The following is a 20323-nucleotide window of genomic DNA, read 5'->3' as shown; positions in this document are numbered from 1 at the left end:
CACACAGTTCTCAAGGTTGGATGAGCCTCCTTTTCCCTACTGTTTGCATGTCAGAATTCTGAATCTTCAGAAGTTCGAGTCAAAAAGATGCTTGTGGCCTGTTACTACACACTATGACAGACGACAGAAAACCAAAAGCAAACACTGTTTGATCTCACTTGATTTTTAATAAGATTCGTAGTGATTTCGTTTTCAAACAAGCAAATAATTACAGGCAAAGAAAACAGTGCAGATGGTGCCAGGGCTCTGCTCCAATAGCCTCTGCTAGACTACAGAGAAAAGAAGTCAATATTCATGGTCTCCTCATCAGTATGAGATCACAGGACTAGGATTCATTTTTTTAAAAAAGCAGTAACTAGTAACTAACTTTGCGATAGAATGAATCTGACAAGATTTGAATCTGTTTGGAAGGAAAAATGAATGAAAGCCTCTGGGAAGAAACATAAAAAGAAATGCCCACAGTTGCAACCTGATACTGGGAACGCATCTCTCTAAAATTCAGGGTACAAAGTTTGTCACATTTAATTTTCAACAGCCATCCCATTCTTCTCCCAACTTAAGGAGATAGATTTCTACATTATTCAGGAATTACTAGAAACTTCCTCCAGTTTGTACATGAAATATCAGTACTTGGTGGCATGGGTACAAAAGGCTGTCATTTTCAATGAAATGAGTAGACGTAACTGCCTCTAAAGTGCATTGCGAGGAAAAGTACCCACTAGGAGAGTAAAGTGCAATGTGTCGGGTACTCGAAATAGTGCAAAACTGTTAGATAGACACATTTATGTCAAGTCCAAATCGAGACTTTATACACCTCTGTAAAGTAGGGAGGACAGGAGAAGTAATCCCACATCCTTGATCCTCTACAGGTAGAATGTCTTGCTCTGTCTGTGTACATGTGGATGAGTGGCTGCTGTGCCTTAGCATGAGCTAGCTTGTACTGAAACCAGGGGCCTAGAATTTGAAATGTTTCCCATTGGCATAGCGATGCAATCTCCACTTCAATATGCAATTCCGTTTCAAAGAAGCTTTAAGCTTGTAATAATGGTTGGGCAATCTCAGTGTGCATGTAGTGTAGGGCAGGAACCTGACTGTGAATTAGATGTTTAATGAAAATTACAGAAAACACAATAACTATAATGCTGCCAAGAGCGAGCCCTATGAAGTAAGGATATGCCTCCTCGGGCTCATACTCTGGCGGGCCACTCCCGAGGAGGAGTGTGGTGCTCTGTGTATAAGGAATTGCTTTTGGAGTTGCTGAACTGAGCAGATCCTGGACATTGCTGAGTGATCCATTGTGTGGCATAGCGGTGATACTGAGGAGGTGGCAGAGCAGTGGGTACAGATCTGTGGAGTTCATGGCTTCTTTTGTGAAATTCTCTCTGAAGGCAGGACCGTGGGCTAAAAATATTGGATGCATTTCTGCTAATGCATTATCATAACCATGGTTGCCTACTGTAAAGAGAAAACGCATGAGTAAGTTAGCCAACCAGGTGGCATTCAAATGGAAATAAACTTGCATGGTCAAGCTCTGAACATAAGCATATATTTCATCTAATTTGACTGGGAAAAACAAAGTGATCTTTTACAGACTCAGCTGAAGTCAACCCACAATTCAATTTAAGAAATGAAAGGTCAGGCTGGAGACATGGCTTAGTGGTGGAGGCACTTGCCTGCAAAACCAAAGGACCCACGTTCAATTCCCCAGTACCCACATAAGCCCAATGCACACAGTGGTGCATGCATCTGGAGTTGGTTTACAGTGGCTAGAGGCCTTGGTGTGCCCATTTCCTCTCTCCCTCCCCCTCTCTCTCAAATAAGTAAATAACTATTTTTAAAAAAAGACATTAAAGGAAAAATGATCACAATTCTTTCTCATGTGTCAATACTAGCTTAAACTGCAGAGCAGGGAGGATACAACTCAGAGTGGAGCCAAGTTTGGGAAAAATTAGATTTTGTTCTTGATTTTAATTTTCTTTTTTCTTTGCTTTTTTTTTTTTTTTTGTGGCTGGCCAACTGATATCCAGAAGACACTTACTGGATATGTACTGTGTCTGGCTATTGTTCTATAAGTAATTACATTCAGTGTTAAACATTAAAACAAACTTAGTAGTGCCAGTAAAATGGAGGAAATAAAACATAAGGGAAAGCAAAGCATCATGAAAATCAAACCTGTAGTCTACTCCTAATAAAGAAAGGTCAGGGCTTATAGGTGGAGTGGAAAACTCTTCACTCTGTGGCTAACTCAGGTCAACATCCAACTAAGCACTGTGTGACTTAGTGTGGCTACAAATAAAGTTAGAACCTCAGAGGTCTTCTGACTTGTGTGCAGTCATGTGCTCTAACTGAAGGATGAAAACTGCATCACAAAAGCTACATGCTGCCTAGCCTGCTCTGGGGCTAAGACTTGGCAACAGCTACTGGGAACAAAGTGACCTAAGAAACGTAATAGGCTTTCATTTAAAGATGGCGAGGAGCTGGAGAGATGGCTCAGCAGTAAAGGCACTAATCTACAAAGCCTCACAACCCAAGTTCAATTCCTCAGTACCCATGTAAAGCCAGATGCACAAAGTGGCACATGCATCTGGAGTTCATTTCCAGTGGCTGGAGGCCCTGTCATACCCATTCTCTCTGTCTGCCTCTCTTTTCTCTCTCTCCCTCTCTCTCTGCACTTGAAAATAAATAAATAAAATATCAAAGATATTGAGGAAAATGACTGAAGACCAGTCCCCACAAGGAAATACACAATGGGAACATAAATGTGGGAAAAAAAACATACCTAAGTCAATTTCTCCCAAAGTTATATAACTGATGATTTGACTGGCAAATCTGTTTACAGAAGCCATTGTAAATGCCATGATTTCTTTGAGTTTATTAAAGTAAAAATAATGCTGGATTTATGCATCAGAGGCAAATATCACACAGATACTATGCTAATCTCTTCCATTGATAACAATATTGAGAAATAGGCTACTTGAGTTTATAGTTGACTTAATGGCTGTCATGTTCATTTCTATAAGTTGGGGTCTCAACTTAGTCATTAAGGCAATGATCATTTTCTTACATAACATATACTAGAAAGTAAGATTCAAAATGAAGCCATTATGACAAATACGACCTTTCTATGAACACAGCAGATATGTAATCATGTGAGCATAAAGGCAATGGTTCTCAAAATTCACTGTGACTCCTGGGGAGGGAGATGGGCTTGTCCTTACAGTTTCTAATTCCGCAGGTCTAGATTGGGCCCAATAATAGGTATTTCTAAAACATTTCCACGTGATTTGCAGACTATTGGACTAGGGGACACTCTTTGAGAACCATTACCTTTGGACTTTAAGATATAATTACCTTCATAATATGCTGGCTGAAAAGGATTCTCAGTGGCCAGAATTATTTGTTGAATAAAGGAGCATAATGGTATATAAATAGGGAGAATAACTGAGGTTTTCTATCAAAAACAATGACACTGATCTATTGTGTAATGATAGTTCACAAAACTCCAACCCTAGATTGCCTTTTGAAGTTTTATGTTTACTGTAAATAGCAGCAGTCCTTTTTTGAGCAGTCCCCCTGCCTGTGCAGTTAATAAAAAGAACACATAAAGGTGGAAATTATTCTCATGGTGAGCACATATCTTCACAGCTTTGGATTAAGTATCTGTTTACACATCATTTGTATATACAAGTTGTTAGGAACCAAGAAGCACATACCTGTACATAAGTGACAAATACCCTTATAAATGCACTGCCATGCACTGCTTTTAGTCAATAAACAGGAGAGCATAGGAACTCAATTCTAACTAATGGGATATATTAACACATTTCTTTTTTGATAGTGCTGAGGACCAAACCCAGGGCTTCACACATGCTAGGCCCGCATGCAAATCATTTAAGTTTTACTATCAGCCCTGTATATCATATGTACATATCAAGGACCAGCATATAAAAAGCACATCTAGATAGTTAGGTACTGATGCAATATGGTTCCTTCCACACTTAAAAGTAACAGAATCAAGACATCAGTAAGTAAACTGCTGGATAATCCACAGCCGCCAAGTTAGCAAAAACCGATGCAGAATGGGAAGAAATACTATAACATACTCACACAGAAACTCATCTGACTTATTCTGTAAAATATGCCACCCTTCATCAGCCACCGCGACGATGGGTTGGACTCGATTGTTGTATTTGTAATGCCACCGTTCGGGCATCTCCTCCTTTTTATACACAGTGAGATTGGGATGCGCATCTGCCAGTGCTTCATAGACGTCATCAAATTTACCTACAGAGAAGGGAGAGAGGTGCTCAGAGCAATACTCCATGTTGAATAAAAAGCCAACAGGCTGAAGCAAAGGAAATGTACCCAGATGTATTAGACTCCACCCCTGCAGAGAAAATCCAGAGGGACAAACAGAAATCATTTCTGTTATAAACTGTCTTACAGAATGAAGGGGGTTTAAATATATATATTTGTAAGCAGAAAGAGATAGAAGAGAGAATAAGAGAATGGGTGTGCCAGGGCCTCCAACTGCTGCAAACAAACTCCAGACACATGCGCCATCTTGTGTATCTGGCTTACATGGGTACTGGGGAATCAAACCCAGGTCATTAAGCTTTGCAGGCAAGTGTCTCAACTGCTGAGCCATCTCTCCAGCCCCAGGGATTATTTTTTAATAGATCCAATAACCTCTAATTTAAAGACAAATATGCATGGAGACATACACACATCTGTATTCATTAATGATACCACATAAAACCAAGGTATTGTGAAGAACCAGGTTAAATAGCTAGTAGTTACTACACATGGAGAGACAGAATCTTACATAAGAAAACATGTCAAGTGGAGGGTATGGCTTGGGGAAAGGACTATAGAAAAAGTGGAAAGCCACTGTCTAACTTTTGTACCATAAGTCCACTTGTTGGGATGTTGTCCCCACCTCTCACACCCCAACATGACACCACCATTCCAGATGTGTAAGGCAAAAAACTGTTGGATTAACCTAATTGTTGAAAACTTTGTGTAGGCATACATGTATACTTTCACTACTTCATATATGTCTCATAAATTCCTCTGTGAAGGATAGGATTCCATTAGTGAGCTAGTCCACCTGGGCAAAGTCTGTTTTCTCCTTGGATGCCTAAGACAAACCCTACAAGGTGGGCAGTGTACCTCAGTGGAGTGTGGCTGAGTCATGTGCTGCCATGGATTCTGTGACCTCAGCATTCTAAACCTTTAGCTGCATTTAAAATGATGCCAAGGCCAAAGCGACTTGTTTGATACGAAGATGCCAGCAGGGGCTTACAAAGTTTTATTAGAACCTCCTGACTTATAAATAAGTCAGACTCAGATTGGCATTGAGCTTTCTCCTTCCACAGACTCCAGTGTTTCCTGTTTGTTAAGCAGGTCCAGATTAAGGGTCTGTTTTAAGGGCTCTGAGCTTCCATGAAATCACTGTGCTTCTATTCAGTTGTGGTGTGTATCTTTAGCTCTGCTTTTCTGAAAGTGGAGGAATCAGTTGCCATATTCTGTGATTTCAAAATAGTTAAACATACAGAGAGCCTCAGTTCTAATATTCCAGGGGAAAAAAGAGAAAAAAAAAAAAGTCTGATTCTGAAAAAGTTTTGTTTTTCAGAGTCTGGAATAAATCTCAGCTTGATTCAGGTGTTCCCCATTAACTTAGGTGTTCTGACTGCTAGGTCTCCAGCTGGTGGCAATTTGAGAATCAGAGCCTCCTGGAGGCAGTGTGTTGTTGGGGGCGGGCTTATGGGCGTTAAGCCAGTGTTTAGCATACTCTCCTGCTCCTGTCGCCCACCTTCTTCTCATGCATTCATTTTCCCTTGCCATCCTGGAGCTTCCCCTTCAGTCTCTAAGCCAAAGTAAACCCTTTCCTCCCGTAAACTGCTTTCAGTTGGGTTCTTTGTGCAGCAGCGCGAAGCAGACTGAACAACATGACTTCATGTACCTTAAAGACAGAAACAGAAATCCCTGCTCCTTCACACACTGGGAAAATGCAGTCTTGTTCAACACCCAGTCAGACTTACCTTCTTTTGGCAAGATAGCTGCTACTGGTGAGTGGCCAATCAGGGTATAGTGGTCTTTATCCAGATACTTGTCAAGTTCTATGATCCTTTCCTTAGAACACTGGGTCATTCCATGATCACTTGTGATGATTAGGTTGATATTATTCCATAAATTTGCCCTTTTTAGCATTCTTATAAGGTATCCTAACTTGTGGTCAATATCTGAAATGACAGGTCCCATGAGTGGACTGTCAGGTCCTAGTTGGTGGCCCATGTCATCAGGGTCTTCCCAGTAGAGGAGACCAAGATTGATGGGCTCTTTTGATGTGAACCATTCAATAATCTTGGCAACTCTCTCTTCAAAGGAGACAGACTCATTGTAAGGCATGTAGTGAGTAGGGAAGCTGTTGTGTATCTTCACATCTGTTCCGGGCCACATGGCTGCACCACTGGTGTGTCCTGCCCTCTGATTTGTGATCCATATTGGTGTCGCTTCTTCCCAAAACTCAGGATCATAAATGTTCATGTGATCCAAGGAGAAAGATTTGTTCAGAATAGGATCAAACATGTCATTGGCTACAATCCCATGACTCTCTGCGAAGAGGCCAGTGACCAGAGTGTAATGGTTAGGGTAGGTCTTGGTAATAAAAATATTAGTGACCTGCTTCACATGAACACCATACTCCATGACATGATGAAAGTTAGGTGTTGGGACTTTATATAGGTAATCCCAACGAAATCCATCAAATGAAACAAGAAGTACTTTCTGCTGGCCTGACTGGAGAGAAAATGTCATTGGAAGACTTAGGGCAGCAAATATGCAAGACACCAGGAGAAGCTGTGGGAACATTTTCAAAGTCCTTAGTCAGTTCAGTGTAAGAGTGTCTGTAATAGAAACATAAATAGGTTAATGGCAGCAACTTTATTTTGTACACTTTCCCCGACACAGAGTGACAGGGTCTGGCTATCCCATTCCATCACATGTAGCCTGAAAGAATCATTTTGCAAAATTCCATCTTTTATTTTTTTATTTTTTTGATTTTTCGAGGTAGGGTCTCACTCTGGTCCAGGCTGACCTGGAATTAACTCTGTAGTCTCAGGGTGGCCTCGAACTCTCGGTGATCCTCCTACCTCTGCCTCCTGAGTGCTGGGATTAAAGGCGTGTGCCACCACGCCCGGCTCAAAATTCCATCTTTTAAAAAAATATGCTTTAAATATTTTTATTTATTTATTTACAAGCAGAGATAGAAGAGAGACAAACAGAGAGAATGGGCACTCCAGGGTCTCTAGCTACTGCAAACAGATGCATGTGCCATTTTGTGCATCTGGCTTTACAGGGGGACTGGAGAATGGAACTCAGGCTGTTAGGATTTGCAGGCAAGCACCTTAACCACTGAACCATTTCTCCACCCCTCAGGACTCCATTTTAAACTGGAAAAAAAGTTTTATTTGCTTTTTAAAAACCTCTTTTTCCAAGAATATATCCAATAATCCTCAAAGTAATTACTTTAAAGATTTATTTTTTTTATTTTGGGTTTTTCAAGGTAGGGTCTCGCTCTAGCCTGACTAGAAAAGGCTGACTGGAAATTCACTATGTAGTCTCAGGGTGGCCTTGACCTCACAGCAATTTTCCTGCCTCAGCCTCCTGAGCACTGGGATTAAAGGTATGTGCCACCATGTCGGGCGTATTTTAAGCAATTCTCTATATGAGCTTCCCAATAGTAGTTTAAAATATAATTTGCATGCAACCTTTCAGAAATATTTTCACAATTACCAGAACATTTTTTGTAGTAAAATGGCTGTGTCAAAACTTATTATAACTAGAAGAATTACAGGGGCCTGGGGATATGGATGAGCAGTTAAAGGTACTTGCTTTCTGATAGCCTGGAGTTTAACTCCCCAGTACTCACTTAAAGCCAGATGCACAAAGTAATGCACGTATCTAGAATTCCTCTTAGCATGCCAATTCATTCTCTCTCTCTCCCTGTTTGCAAATGAATAGATAAAAATATTTAAAAAAATAAAAATAGAACAATTACAAGGAAAGGGAGTATCACTAGAAAATCGAATAGTGATGCAAGACCACATTCATGACATACAGGCACAATCTACTCGCCAAGCCTGTGTTTGGCTCATCATGGCAAGAGAGATTACTAGAGGGAGTGAAGTACAGCAACTTGGTTTCTTGAAGGAAAATTCATGACTTTCAAATGTTTGTGAAATGTAATCTGTATTCATCTATGCTTCTGCACTCTGAATAAACAGATTCTAAACCAAGTATAGGGACATAATTCTGAGTTTGATTTTCATGTTCCTGGTGTTGCAGTCGCAAATCCTGGCAATATGCACAAGGAAAAGCATTTGCCAGGATTCAATTTCTCTGACTTAAGGTCATGTGATTTAAAATCTGCATATATCTGTAAAAAGTTTTTATTGTATTTAAGAGCCAAAGCAAGAGAGCATAAACTGTCATAAATTTCCTCCATTTTCATCAGGTTTGCATAGTAAGCAGTGATCTTTTCTCTCCCTTTTCTGTCCATCTTGCAGGAAGGTATTTATATATAAGACCAGTAAACTTGGATCTAGCCATGCTTTGTACACAGAAATCTGTTGAGTTCAGCTTTTGACATTTTCCCAACTTGAATAGACTGAATCCATTCTTATAACTTAAAAATAGATCCTGTCTTATCTTGCTGTGTTATGGAAAGAAGTAAATAAAAATGACTGACTGTGTTGTTTTCAGATACATAAGGCTTATGTGTTATTAGCTTGGGGTAATATTTTTTTCCTATTTTTTTTCACTTGTAGTTTCACCACAGCTAGAAATTTCTTAAGCTGAAGTCGTTTTATGTATTGACTTCAAGACAATGGTTCCTGGCGTAAATTTCATACTGCATCTTAAATGCCAATCTTTTTTTTTTCCTCCATTCTGGAAGCAACATTTTTAAAAAGTTGCAATGACGATTCCCATCCCCCACCACCACCCCGGGGCATTTTCTCTTACCTTCCTAACACAATCAACCTAGACTCAACCAAATATAACTTAATGCTAGGGAAGATTCAGTGACGCGGAACACCTGACTTTCATTTTAGAAGAGTATTAATTCAGGCATTGAAGATCTCAAAGGACGGCCGTTTTTCCCCGGGCAAACAAAAGCCTGCAAAGCCTAAATTGCTGTCTGAACCACTGGAATGCTATGCCAAGAGGAACCCACGTTATCACGTTGATGACATAAAGCACCCAAGGCAGGGGGGTTGGTGGGGATGAAGGCAACGACACATTTCCTTCTTTCCTGGAACGACCGCCGCCGAAGCCCGGGAAGCCAGTGGATCTGAGTCCCCCTCCCCACCCGGACCTTCCCTCACCACCCTGGCAATCTGCAGGGGAGGGTCACCAGTCCAAAGGGCAGGAGAGGGAAGAGGTTTGACAGGAAGCAGGTCTCGGTGGAGGGGAAAGGGATGCATCGCCCCGTCCTCTTCTGGACTCCCAGCCTAGTCACTGAATAGGGTCGCGGCCAAGAAAAGTGCTTGGCTGCTGTCCCCGGGCCTCCGGGCTTGGGCGCTGGGCTCCCCGGGGTGATGGCGTTGCAGCAGACCGCCCATCGCCCTGCACTCACCCTGGCGGCGATGGGGCCGTCGGCCTGGGCCCGGGGCAGGGGAGCCAGGAGGTCCCGGGGCCGCGGGTCTCAGCCACGGGTGCCGGCGGCTCACCTGCTGGCAGCCTCGGCGCCTGGCACCTGACCAGCGTCGCCCCGCCCCGCTCCTCTCCTCCACTCCCATTGGCTAACCTGGGACCGCGGTTGCCAGGCGAAAGCCAGGCTTGCTGGGATTCGCTGTGGCCCCTGTCAATCAGCGCGAGCGGGGATGAAAGGGCGGGGTGCTGAGTGGATTTTGGTAGATGGAGCAGGGCTCAAGAACAAGGCCCAAGGGGTGGGTGGCTTGCCGGTCCCTGAGGGCCTCCCTGCTCTGCCAGGTCCCCTCAATGTCCCTATCCTGGAAGGGCAGTGGTTTGGTGCACCAACACTCAATGTGACAAGCCACTTTCTCTTATTTGATCGTGTGGGTTGTCTAGTCTGGATGGCACCACACTATAAACGCTGCTCAAAGGAATACCGAGTATATCATGAGATGTTGACCTGTCCATTAATTCTTTGCGTCATTAAGATTCGGTGCCAAGTGTTTTGTCTCTGAGAGGCCTTAGGAATCCAGTCAGCTGTTTAGCCCAATGTGTGACTTCCAGGGGTTTTTGATTGTTTGTTTGGTGGTGTTTGCTTGGTTGTTTTGTTGGGGTTTTTTGTTTGTTTGTTTTTGCTTTGAGGGATCCATGCATTTACCTAGCAGGAGTACCCCAAAATGCTCCCATTAAATCAAGCCAGGCTGTGGGTAAGATGAATTTACTCGAAGAGTGACAAAGCTGTGCCAAAGGTGGCATCTCTGAGCAGACTCGGCTGCTAGCTTCCTTTCCAAATAAGATGTTTTGGTTATTTTTGTTTTTGTTTTGTTTTGGGGACAGGATATCACTCTAGTCCTGGTTGACCTGGGACTAGCTGCAATCGTCCTACCTCAGGCTCCAGAGTGTTAGGTCTAAAGGTGTGCCCCACCACACCTGGCTCTAAATAGGATTAAATAGAATTTATTTCTAATAGATTTCTTTTTTTTTTAAAGTATTTTTAATTACTTACTTATTTGAGAGCGACAGAGAAAGAGGCAGAGAGAGAGAGAGAGAGTGAGAGAGAGAGAGAGAGCCAGGGCCTCTAGCCACCACAAACGAACTCCAGATGCATGCGCCCCCTTGTGCATCTGGCTAATGTGGGTCCTGGGGAATTGAGCCTCGAACCAGGGTCCTTAGGCTTCACAGGCAAGCACTTAACCACTAAGCCATCTCTCCAGCCCTCTAATAAATTTCTTAATAGGATTTATTTCAGGAAGTCCTCCTTGTTTCTGGTTGGTTAGCAATTCTGTTTGGTCTTTTCCTGAATTGCAGCAAATTAATGTTGAAAATTTATTGTGAACAATGGTATTTTCAGGCTAGAAGGAGTGTAATATGCCAATGTAAACCTAGTGTCATTTACTGTAAATAACAGCAATGCCATCAAATCCCCATCCTAATGCTGACCTGGTTAGATGGAGTTATAATTCTATCTGAAATGGGCACTCACATCTGTTTGATAGTCTCAAATGAAGATTCAACATTTAAATTGGCTGGTCAGTGTGGGAGTCTATCAACCACAGAGGTCATGTTTGAGGTCATGGTCCCTGTCTGGCGTGGTGAAGCTCTAAAATCCATCCATGGCCACTACTGTTGCTATTGAATTCAATGAAGCAGACATTTTGGTCATAGTCTTTGGTCTGTTTCTAATGACTGGACAGACAAAACTCCAACCATGACTACCTGCTAAGTTGGACTGGACCATCCCTAAGGGCATCTGGGCACACTGCCATGGCTTTTATTTGTAGTGACTTGAGTTTATAGTTTTCAATATGTGGGATGGGCATTAAAAGGGAGGCTGTTTTCTATGTTTAGCCATAACCAAGACAATGTGATTGTACACGTTGTTCCAAATCCCCAAACTCTGTCCTTGAAATTGCTCAGAGTTGGAAGACTGTGGTCCAATCTCACTAAGCCCTTGTCTCCCCCACCTCCCAAAGAGGCCCATTTTGTGTTTTCTCAAAACAAAGAGAAGCAGGAGTAAGTGAAAACAGCTTTGTCTTTTATGTGGGTCATTGAATATTGTACTGTTCAGATCACCATCTGCCTCGCTCTGCAAACTTTTATGGGCACAATTATTTTCACCTGCTATCCTTGTGAAATAAACACAGTGTAGTTGTTAACCACAATTCAAAACACAAAAAATGACTCATAAGGGTCTCATAAAATGTTAGACACTCCTCTTAGATCCCCAAAGAATAGCATCTAGGGAATTAACTGGTAGACTGGAAATGTAACTTGTGTCACTGATGGGAGAAAAATCTTCCTTAAATAAGTCCTGAGGAATGATGGTAAATTTTCACTGATGGAATTCTTGCTTATGTGTCTGTACTTTGCCTATTGTCTCAATTCCTGACCAAATGCAATCACAAATCAGCAAGTGACAGCAGTTTAAGCTGCAACCCAGAACTGTCTATAAGTATTCTTTTATTTCACATCAAATTAGAAGAACCATAATTTAGTTAGCAATGTTGTTCTTAAAAAATGGAGTAAGAGGAATCAGCTTCCTTTGTTTCCTGGGTTTGGAGGTTGGAATGGGGTGGGCCATTTGCCTTTTGATGTCCCCAAAAGTTTTTAAGAGTGGGTTGAGTGCTGGATCATCTCTGTCCTTAGAGACTAGAAGAGCCTTGTGCTAAAACTAAGGAAGATCTGTTCTGTTATATTTAATTATGTAATTGCCACCACTACTGTCTTTGGTTCCCCTGTCTTAACCCCCTTCCCTGAATAACCTCTTTTTTCTAACTATCCTCTCTGCTATTTTCATGTTTTTGTTTTTCTCTCTTCCATCATCCATGACATGTTGATGGCCCCAGTATTATGCAGTTGTTGCAAAGGTAACCGCTCCTCTGAAGTCATGAATGTATGCATCATTTGGGGTCTACAACAGAAATTGGTACCAAGAGTGGGGTGTTGCTGTGTGATGAATCTGATCATGTGGATTTTGGTCTTTTGGAACTTTTGTGCTGGAGGAATGGCACAAAACTTGCTACTTGCTATTGAAGATGGCTTTCAGAGTGGCAAACCAAGTTTTTTCCACAGCAGTAAGCCAAGTTTTATGGACTATCCTTGTGAGAGTTTGAAAATGCTAAAGAAAGAAAGAATTGTATAGGGTTGGGGATTGCTTGTGAACTTTGAAAGGGGAAAAAGAACAGACAACAGAGAACTTTGTTGGAACTGGGATACTGGAAAACGGCTGGCTGTATTCTTCAGCCCAAGCCCTAAGAGTTGAATCAAGGTTGAATTTAAAAGTAATATGATGTACTTAGTGGAAGATATAGAACTTAGAGATATAAAATTGGAGAAATGCATACAAGTATAAGTTAATGGTACAGAGACTGGCTTGTCACTAAAGCTGCTATTGTTAAGGTTATTTCCAGCATTCAGAATGCCTCAACTACTTTACATTGAAACAATGGAAAGGGTGTCTGAGGTAGACAGACTGAATAGTAGAAAGGCAAACTCTTTTGAAAGGAGATGACTGAAAGGAGGGAACATGTTCTTCAAGGTCATGATTCATTTCATCCATGGATTGACAATGTGGTCATGTTCTGCACACCTGGTGTTGACATTGGAAGTGTGAAAAATGCACAGAGTGGGTCATGAAGTGCACAAGGATCCAGCTGCCTCTGCTGAGACATGACATGTAAGGCAGGCATGATGACCCTGATAGAACAATGAAGCCACTGGAAGAGGGACTGTAGTTTTGGTGGGGACCCAAAGATATTTTGTAAGGGCTACCATAGAGTGTTGATGGCTTGGGATGGAAGTTTCTCTGGATACTCAGCCCAACTAGAGGGGGGACCTGTAAACTCCAGAGACTTGTCATTCGTTATGGATATTGGACTTGAACTATAGATATTTGATGCTTGCCTAATGGCTATTGATTTTGCATTGGTCCATTCTCTCCTTGTTATGCCTTGTAGCAATGGAAAATTTTACTCTGTGCCTTTATATGTTGGAATTATGTAACTTGTTTTGGTTTTACTAAGCTTACAATTAAGAGGCAGTTTTGACTTGGCACTTTGTAACAGTCTTAAGTTGGTAAATACTATGGAACCTTTAAAGTTGTACTAAATACAATTTATATTGTGAGATGATTATTTGTCTATTGGGAGCCAGGGGAAGAATGTGGTTGCTTGAATCCATGTCCCCCAATAGATTCAGGTGTTACTAAAGTTGAATTTGAAGCTTCTGTCCCTAGAAGGCAGACTCAGTGGGGCCATGTCACTGGGGGCTGATCTGAATTCCAACCAAAGATATGCAGGGAGTTCTGCCTAGATCCTTGTTCTGGCTGTTTGATTGTGTCTCTGCTTGGAATTGTGAAAGAAGGACAGCCTGTTCTGCCATCGTGGTACTTCCCCTGGATATCTAAGCTTCAAATTAATCCCAATTCTTCCCATAAACTGTGTCTGGTTTGGATGTTCATCACAGCAACATGAGGTGTTCTATAACAGCAATAATATTTTTAAAAATTAAAAGATCTAGACTATACTAACATAGGCAAAAGGGGTTGTAATTAGCTACTTTTCATACTGCAGCAAAGTACTTAACAAAAGCACCTCAATTTTACTGAATTGGATAGTACTGAATTGAAGGAAGCATGTAGCAAGAGCATATGGTAGCTGGTCACATTGCATCCACAGTCAGGAAGTAGAGAGAGAGAGATGAATGCAGGTGCTCAGGTAGCTTTCTCCTTTTAAAAAAATATATATATTTTGTTTATTTAGCTAGAGAGAGAGAGAGAGATAAAGGAAGAGGCAAAGAGAAAGAGAGAATGGGCATGCAAGGGCCCCCAGCCACAGCAAATGAACTCCAGATACATGTGCCCCCTTGTGCATCTGGTTTATGTGGGTCCTGGGGAATTGAACCAGGGTCCTAGGCTTCACAGGAAAACACCTTACCTGCTAAGCCATCTCTCAACCCCACTTTCTCCTTTCTATTCAGTATAGAACTCCAGCCCATAGGATGGTTGCTAAGGACATTTAGGTTGGGTCTTTTCACCTCAATCAACCTAATCCATCAACTCCTTAACAGACATAGCCAGAGATTTTTTTTTTTTCTCCTAGGTGATTCTAGATCCAATCAAGATGACAATTGAGATGAATTAGCACAGAGATGCATGCCTTTGTTTTGATTTGATTTTCAGACAGGGATTTGCAGTATACTTTCATGCCTGCTTAGTTTCATCCATACCAGACGCTACCATGGAGACTTCTAATCAAAACACAAAATACCACGTGGCCTCTGCTACACAAAATGTGATGCCTGGTCAATGGGAGGGGTTTTGAATGGAAGTTCTTAGACAAAAAAATTAAAAGATTCTGTTCCAGATTCTGAGGCTGGTTGGTTGATTAGAATAGCTTGGATTATGAAGTGCTGGAAGGTTGCAGGTCTGAAATAAATTATCTTGTGCTATCTTTTAGCCATCTTAATAGCCATTCATTGTCTATATCTGTGCTTGAAAATTGTTTTTGGAATGTACAAACAGATCCTTAGGTCTCTGCAACCCCCAGGCTAAAACTGTCATCATGTGACACCCAGAGCCCACAGCAGAGGCTCCCCGACTGTCCTGTTAACTGTCTACCGGATGTTTCCAGCCAGGTATTTTTTAATTGTTTTTTTTTTTTTACATTCTTTCATTTAATCAATGGTAAAAAAATTATTAAATAGAAATAAAACCGCAACTTCACTCATATTTAACAGAAATATAGTTTCATTAAAAGTTCATGAACACTTAACAAAAATGGACTTTTAGGTAAGCAATTAAATGAATGAGGCTGTTTTAAGCTTTCATTGGTGATGCCATTTTACCCACAGAATAAAATTTTACTTAAATTAACAGTAGTAAAAATTAAATTTCAAACATGAAAACATGTAACAATAACAAAAAACTCCCAAACACTAGGCATTTCCACTAGCAAAAAGACTCACAAATCCTCAGCAATCAGATACTTTCTGAGGGTATCCAAACACAGGCGTCAGCAGTTGCATTCGGGGAGAGGTGTGGGGATACCTCAGTCCTGAGAGCAGCCAGCGCAGTGACCCAGCTACTCAAAACCCGGGCATATACTCTGCTGTCCAGGTTTCCTCCAACCATGTCCTTTGAAAGTGCTCTGAGGTCTGAAGAGAATGTTCTGCGATTAAAGGTGCCTGATTGTAAAGCCTTGTGGGTCCAGGTTTGATTCCCCAGTACCCATATGAAGCCAGACACCAAAAGTGGTGTGTGCACTTATAATCGTAGCAAGGGGCCCTGATGGACCCATACTTTCTTCTCCCTCCCAAAGAAATGAATAATTTTTTTAAAAAAGTGCCTTAGCCAGACACAGTGGTGCATGCCTTTCATCCCAGCACTCGCGGGGGCAGAGGTAGGAGGATCGCCATGAGTTCAAGGCCAGCCTGAGACTACATAGTGAATTCCAGGTTAGCCTGAGCTAAAGGGAGATCCTACCTCAAAAACACAAATAACAAAAAAAGTGCCTTAATGTATGATTTTCTTGTTCTGTTTGTGTGACAAAAGCTTTAAAAAACAAAACAAACTGTCATCATGTTGGAGCATGGTATTTGGAACAATTTGACTATTGCCAGGCATTGTTAGTTCCGGAATAAATTATTTTTTTATTCTCTGTGAGCTGAGAGCTGTGTTTTTGTACTGACAATTTTCTTTTGTTTAATTTGATTTATTTATTTCAAGGAGTGAGAAGGAAAGAGGTAGATAGAGAAAGGATGGGCCTGCCAGGTTCTCTAGCCACTGCAACAGAACTCCAGACACATGTGTCACCTTGTGCATCTGGCTTATGTGGATACTGGGGTGTTGATGGTGGGTCCTTTGCCTTTGCAGGCAAGTGCCTTAACTGCTGAGCCATCTTTCCAACCCTTCATTGACAGTTTTCTGTGAATTTCTTGTTGTTCCTAGATCACTATCCTATGTCAGTTTTTTTGTTAGCCCCATATGAAATGAAAAGCGTACAAACACTATGAATTCCTGCCCCCTCCCCCGCCAGTGGTTTTATCTGCTGGCAATTCTGGTGGGAGGCTCTCCTCTACACCAGCGTCTGGTGGCTGTATCTCTCTGGGCCCTGTCCCACCCAGGATGGTGTTCACCACTGATATGAGTGGATGGGAAGTGAGGGGAAAGAAAACAGGACAACATGTGCAGAACTGAAGTAAAATATCCTCTTGAGAGGTGCATTACTTCATGCACATCTTCTCTACCGGAAAAACAGCCCAAATAAAGTTAATTCAAGCTAATTCTCTCGTCTCAGGCCCTTCAGAACAGTTTGCTACTGAAGCCTTGGATTACCTATTAGCCAGGGCTCTCCAGAGGAACTACCAGCAGGATATGTAGATGTATAGGACAGTTATTATGGGGAATGGCTCATATGATTGTGGGTTATAGAGCCTGTAAGTCCCACACTATACTGACCCCAAGTGCAAAAACCGCCGGGCCAGCAGAGCCAAGGGTATAATTCCTTGTGTAAGGCAAAGACCCAATAACCAGTGTGGGTGTTGGAATAGGTGGGGTAGGGTGCTCTCGTATGTTTTAAGAGTTCAAAGGCTTAGGGACCCACAGATTCATTATCCACATGCAGGGCAAGATGGATACCAGAGCTCAAGAAGATGGGGGAGGGATAAAGATGTTCATGGTGGTACATGCATCTGGAGTTCATTTGCAGTGGTTGGAGGCTATCTCTGCTTTCAAATAAATAAAAATAATTTTTTTAAAAAATTTATAAAAGAATACAGGGGAGGAAAGTTGCCTTTCTCCTATTTTATTCTATTCAGGTTGACAACAGATTGGTAAGCCTAGCCCATTGCCACATTAAAATTAACACACATGAAGTCTTCCCAGAACTCTGACCTTGTACTTCGACATTTACATCTCTCTGTGTCACCTGTCTCTCTGTCTGTCTCTGTGTGTATCTTCCTCATGCTGCTGTGTGCTTTGCTGAAGGACAATCTTTTGCAGCTCCTATGATAAAGGATGTTTTATGACATTTAATTTCCTCTACAGGATCTTACCCATTATTGGGTGCTACATCTAGTGATGTGTTTTGTAGCCTAGAGCTGGCCATAGAGATTTTTATTTTTATAAATGATGTGAGATAAATCCTCTGACATTCCAGATAATGGGTAGGTGACCCTGCTGGAGAATGGTTTACACCGAAATGATGAATTCTCTTCCTTGATATAAAAACAGCCAGAGGTGGGGAAAACTCACAAAATAAGCAGGACTAGCCTTATCTCAGAATTATCTCTTTTATCCATTTGTTTATAATTTTCCCAAGCAATTTTGAAGTGCTGTTTGTTCTCTTTCTGATGCCCATCACAGCAGAGTGGCACAGGGAGGCAAGGCAAGCCAAGAGCAAAGCAGAAATGAGGTCTTTACATCGTCACGGTAGTCACTGGTTCGTAGAAAATAGAGAATACCCCATGGATATCAACTGACAAGGCATATATGAAGGAAATGTGGGTCTTTGGACTGAATCCAATATGGTGAATGTGGATTGCTTTGGTTCCTTCCCTACTAGGTTAGCTCTTGGATGAGCTTGGAGGGGCAAAAAGGGCAGGAGAGACAGGAGGTTGGTTTGATCACGAGGCAGCTGAGATGAAATATCTTCTTAGGATTTAAACTTCATGAGGAAAAAAAATTATGATGAGAGTTATATCACTCTGCTAAGGTGGAATGGTAGAGGAGAGAGAGAGAGAGTGACCCTGGAAAAATCTGAAGAAGAAAACAAAGTGGTCCTTTCTATGTGTTTCTGGGGAAATGGGGTGTGCTGAACCTGGGCCATGAAAGAGAGGTCACAGAGGCACTGGAGGAGAGAGTGGGAGATAAAGATGACCTCTGGGTTTTCAGGGGTTTTAAGAGGGAGGACATGTTCTACTCCCGCTTGTTACAAGGGTGGGTACTGGAGGGGAGGCAGAAAGGTGCATAGATGAGAAGTAAAGTTAAAATTCAAGGTTTCCTTGGCTTGGACAGTGGGGCCTCTTAAAATACCACATCTAGGGCTGGAGAGATGGCTTAGCAGTTAAGGCATTTGCCTGCAAAGCCTAAGGACACAGGTTTGATTCTCCAGGTCCCACGTAAGCCAGATGCACATGGTGGCACATGCATCTGGAGTTTGTTTGCAGTGGCTAGAGGCCCTGGCATGCCCATTCTCACTCTCACTGTCTCTCTCTCCCTCCCTGTCCCTCTCTCTGTCTCTAGTAAATAAATAAATAAAAATAAGAGCTTTAAAAAATGACCACATCTATATTATAATAGTATCTGTTCTTAAAAAACAAACAAACAAAAAAACTAGCACCACCGCATTACAGACCCACTAAAGGACCATGTGAACATACCTCAAATGACCTGGATGTGACCCATTAATGGCACTCCATTCCTATTTCCCCTCAGTGATACAACCCCAGGACCTGGAAGATGTCACTTTTTTCTATGGAAACTTGTCAAAATCTCACTGGCTGAAGCTGTTTGTTGACTTCAGGTTGATAGGAAGCTGAAACAAACACTTAAGCCATTCTCATTTATTTCTCATGACAGCCCAGTGAAGGGGTATTAGTATTAGTTCTCACTTTACACATGCAAGCAACTGTCCCAGGGACAGCTTGCTTATTTCATATAGCTAGGAGATGCCAGAGCTGAGACTTGCACCAGGAAAGCTTGACTCTGAACTATGAACTTGTGATCTCTTGCTTGTATCTAATGCATCCTATGGTGCTAGTAGAAAGAAGAAACATCATAAACCAACACAGTCATTTTTTAGTTGCCATAATGGCACTTCCTTTAATTCTATTTTAACTTAATTTATTAAATGAAATTAATTTAATTCAGCTGAAATCACCCATGGGGTTCTGTGGTGTTTTTGAATCAAATGTTCTCCATAAATTCATGTGTTGTAAATACTTTGTTCCTAGCTGGTGGCAGTTTTGGAGGTGGAGCCTTGCTGGAGGAGATGTGTTGTTGGTGGCAGGCTTAGGGGTGTTATAACTGAAAGGCCCAAGAATTCAGAAGCCCAGAAATACTATCACACTCCAAAGGGCGCTTAAGCGGGCCCCTGCATACTTCAAACTTCAGGCTTTACTCTCTGTTGGAAGCAAGTAAAGAATCCCTCTTCTCATTATATCAGAGCCCGCTCCTAATATAAAACTAGGTAAAAAGGGCATGAGATAGCCCTCAAGGATGGGAAATGAGTAATGAAGTGAACCACTTTTTTGGTTTCTGTAAATAGCCTGCACCATAAGCCTTAATAACCCACACTGTAAGCCTTAGTAGCCCGCACCATAAGCCGTAGCAGCCTGCCTCAGACCACCAAGGTCATAGGAGACTGATACCACACTCTGCTACTCCCACCCAAGGAATTGCACAAGTGCTAACCTCCAAGGTCATAGGAGACTGATACCACACTCTGCTACTCCCACCTAAGGACCTGCGCAAATGCTGACCACCAAGGTCATAAGAGACTGATTGGTCCACGAGGGGCTTGGACAAATTAAACTAATTGGCTTAGAAACTATGGAGTGGCACAAACTGACTGGCTCGCACCCCACGGGCTCCTGATGTTAAAAAAATGACTGGTCTAATGCACAG

The 20323-nt window shown here is 42.0% G+C and overlaps 1 protein-coding gene across 1 annotated transcript; it reads right to left on the bottom strand.

Moving 5' to 3' along the window:
• Nucleotides 1-147: 147 nt before the first annotated feature.
• Nucleotides 148-9761, bottom strand: Enpp5 (ectonucleotide pyrophosphatase/phosphodiesterase family member 5). Its single transcript, XM_004653042.3, has 4 exons — nt 9641-9761; nt 6045-6908; nt 4108-4284; nt 148-1455 (listed from the first exon to the last, which is right to left on the bottom strand). Exons 2-4 carry the CDS (start codon nt 6871-6873, stop codon nt 1031-1033), a joined length of 1431 nt encoding a protein of 476 aa, XP_004653099.2. The 5' UTR covers nt 6874-6908; nt 9641-9761; the 3' UTR covers nt 148-1030.
• Nucleotides 9762-20323: the final 10562 nt, after the last annotated feature.

Source organism: Jaculus jaculus, chromosome 8, assembly GCF_020740685.1.
Source record: "Jaculus jaculus isolate mJacJac1 chromosome 8, mJacJac1.mat.Y.cur, whole genome shotgun sequence".
NCBI lineage: Eukaryota > Metazoa > Chordata > Mammalia > Rodentia > Dipodidae > Jaculus > Jaculus jaculus.
Note: the sequence above shows the minus strand (reverse complement) of the source record. Positions and strands in the feature narration are given on the sequence as shown.